Raw genomic sequence first — 2,890 nt, forward strand, 5'->3', positions numbered from 1 at the left:
GTTATCTGTTGCTGCGTGACAGATCTCCCAAACTTAAGGTCCCCATTCATCACCCCTTGTGTTTCTGTGGGTTGGCTGCATGGTTCTGCTTTTCTGACCAAGGCTCCTCAGGTGGTCACAGCCCCGTAACATCTAGAAACATCTGATGGCCTGTGTGGCCTTCTGTGTCCAGCAGTTCATCGCGACTGCCAGCTGGGACTCCTTGGTTCTCCTGCACGTGTGTCATCCAGGAGGCCTAGCACCTGTAGTCCCAGCTCCTTGGAAGGCTGAGGCTGGAGGATCACTTGAGCCCAGGAGTTGGAGGCTGCAGCGAGCCATGATCATGCCAGCACACTCCAGCCTGGGTGACAGAGTGAGACCCCGTCTGTTTAAAAAAAAGGCTGGGCATAGTAGCTCACACCTGTAATCCCAGCATTTTGGAAGGCTGAGGTGGGCAGATCACCTGAGGTCAGGAGTTCGAGACCAGCCTGGCCAACATGGTGAAACCCTGTCTCTACTAAAAATACAAACATTAGCTGGGCGTCGGGGCAGGCACCTGTAGTCCCAGCTACTCGGGAGGCTGAGGCAGGAGAATCACTTGAACCCAAGAGGCGAAGGTCACAATGAGCCGAGATCGCGCCATTGCACTCCAGCCTGGGTGACAGAGTGAGACTCCATCTCAAAAAAAAAAAAAAAAGGAAGTGGGGAGAAGAACGAGGGGGAAGGGACAGCCTTCCCTTTTTCTGAGTACAGCCCGGAAACAAATGAGTTCTGCACCTCTCTCTCACCTCCCCCAGGTGCTGACCCCAACCCTTCAGAGCCCTGCTCCCCCTGTCCCAGCTCCTCCTGCCCCGTCCCCCATGCCTTGCCATTCTCCTTCAGCCTGGCTGCCCTGTCCCCTGTGCCTTGCCAGTGCCTCTCAGCCTGGCTGCCCTGCTGGGCCCCTGTACGTGAAGAGCTGCTTCTCAGTGGCTCCCTGCTGGCCGGGGCCATCCCTCCCAAGCTGAGCCACCAGCACTAACCTGTTGAGTAGCAGCCCTGTTTCATAGCATGTCTCCCCTGCTATGCAAAATAGTCACTGAAACGGGGAGTTTCATTTGGCATAACATAAAGTACACATTCCGGATTTAAGGTTCCTGAGAAAAATAGGAATAGCAACTCCCACAGTCTCCACAGGCTGAAAGGGAAAGCGTCTCCCTGCTGTGGACGTGCCATGTCGTGCTCCAGCGGCCACTTCTTCCTAACCTCTCCCTGTTTACCCCCCAGATTTTTCCTCTGTTCCGTGCGCTAGGTGCAAACGGCCTCCTCATTGAGTATGAAGACATGTTTCCCTACGAGGGCCCTCTGAGGCTGCTGAGGGCCAAGTACGCCTACAGGTAACACCGCCTACAGGTACCACCGCCCATGGCAGGGACGGGCGCGGCGGGAAAGCGGGGAAGGAGGGGGTTCCGCAGGGCGGGAGGAGCAGCAACCTGGAGGTGCAGGTGGAACAGTCAGGAAATGAACAGTGGTGGGTACATTCCTTTTTTGTCTTTTTAAATTCATCTCTTTAATTGTAAAAAAAAAATCATAAAATGAAAACAAAGTTTCATTTCAAACAGTCACTGGAGAGAATTTTGAAACATTTAAAGGGAAAGTAAGCATCAGCAGCGCCCCCTACAGGGAAAAGCTGTATTTCCTGTCTCTGTCCTGCAGGCGTTTCCTCTGTTGACGGGAAGGCCTGGAGAAGGCTGGGCTAGAGAGGGCTAGAGAAGGCCTCCGCATGGGGAGAGGCTGCTCTTCAGGCCACAGTTGAGCCTTGAGTTAGAGAAGTGAAGAATTAAAGGGGAGAAAATCAAAATCAATAAAATCAGGTGTGGTGGAGATGGGAGGCCCCTGCTCAGCGTTAAAATCACAGGTCTCTGTGAAAATCAGTGACAGCCCCAAAGATAAATGTGCAACGGACACTAACTGGCCAATCCCAAAGGAAGAAACAAAAAAAGCCAATAAGCGTATAAGAAAATGTTAAGGCCAGGCGCGGTGGCTCATGCCTGTAATCCCAGCACTTTGGGAGGCCAAGGTGGTCAGATCACTTGAGCTCAGGAGTTCGAGACCAGCCTGGCCCACATGGTGAAACCCCCTCTCTACATAAAATACAAAAATTAGGCTGGGCGCGGTGGCTCATGCCTGTAATCCCAGCACTTTGGGAGGCTGAGGTGGGTGGATCACTTGAGCTCAGGAGTTCGAGACCAGCCTGGGCAACACGGTGAAGCCCCATCTCTACATAAAATACAGACATGAGCCACGGATAATGGCATGGGCCTGTAGTCCAAGCTACTCGGGAGGCTGAGATAGGAGGATGACTTGAGCCTGGTGTTAGGTTTTTTTAAAGGGAAGGCGAGGGTTAAGGAAAGAGAGGGCGGCTCTACAGCAACACAGGTATGTTGCAGAAACCTACAGAGGTGGGGGACCAGCTTGATGCCAGAGCGCACCGCCGCTGACAGGCTGGGCACTTACAGCCTGGACGGGAGGGGCTGGGCAGTAGGGCTTGCTGCCGGGAAGATGTTGAGAGACGTTCCCATGGTGAGGCAGTTGGGTCCTTGTTCCCGGCAGAATCTGATCAGGATGTTCCTTCAGTTGGGCCTTGGCCCAACAAGGTGTGGTCAGGATGATCCTTCACCCCAGCAAGGTGTGGTCGGGATATTCCCGGGCCGTGTGGTCAGGTGGTCGGGATGTTCCCGGACCATGTGGTCCGGATGTTCCCGGGCCGTGTGGTTGGTCAGGTGGTTGGGATGTTCCCGGACCGTGTGGTCAGGTGGTCGGGATGTTCCCGGGCCATGTGGTCAGGTGGTCAGGACGGTCCCGGGCCGTGTGGTCAGGTGGTCAGGACGGTCCCGGGCCGTGTGGTCAGGTGGTTGGGATGTTCCCAGCC

General features: G+C 54.8%; 1 protein-coding gene across 1 annotated transcript in view; it reads left to right on the forward strand.

The window, feature by feature from the left end:
• HEXDC (hexosaminidase (glycosyl hydrolase family 20, catalytic domain) containing) overlaps positions 1-2,890 on the forward strand; it is a 26,547-nt gene that overhangs the window by 4,189 nt on the left and 19,468 nt on the right. The window contains 1 exon segment of the mRNA XM_011999326.1: positions 1,246-1,355. Within this exon segment, the coding sequence (XP_011854716.1) occupies positions 1,246-1,355 (110 nt within the window).

This window comes from Mandrillus leucophaeus, unplaced genomic scaffold, assembly GCF_000951045.1.
Source record: "Mandrillus leucophaeus isolate KB7577 unplaced genomic scaffold, Mleu.le_1.0 Scaffold1, whole genome shotgun sequence".
NCBI lineage: Eukaryota > Metazoa > Chordata > Mammalia > Primates > Cercopithecidae > Mandrillus > Mandrillus leucophaeus.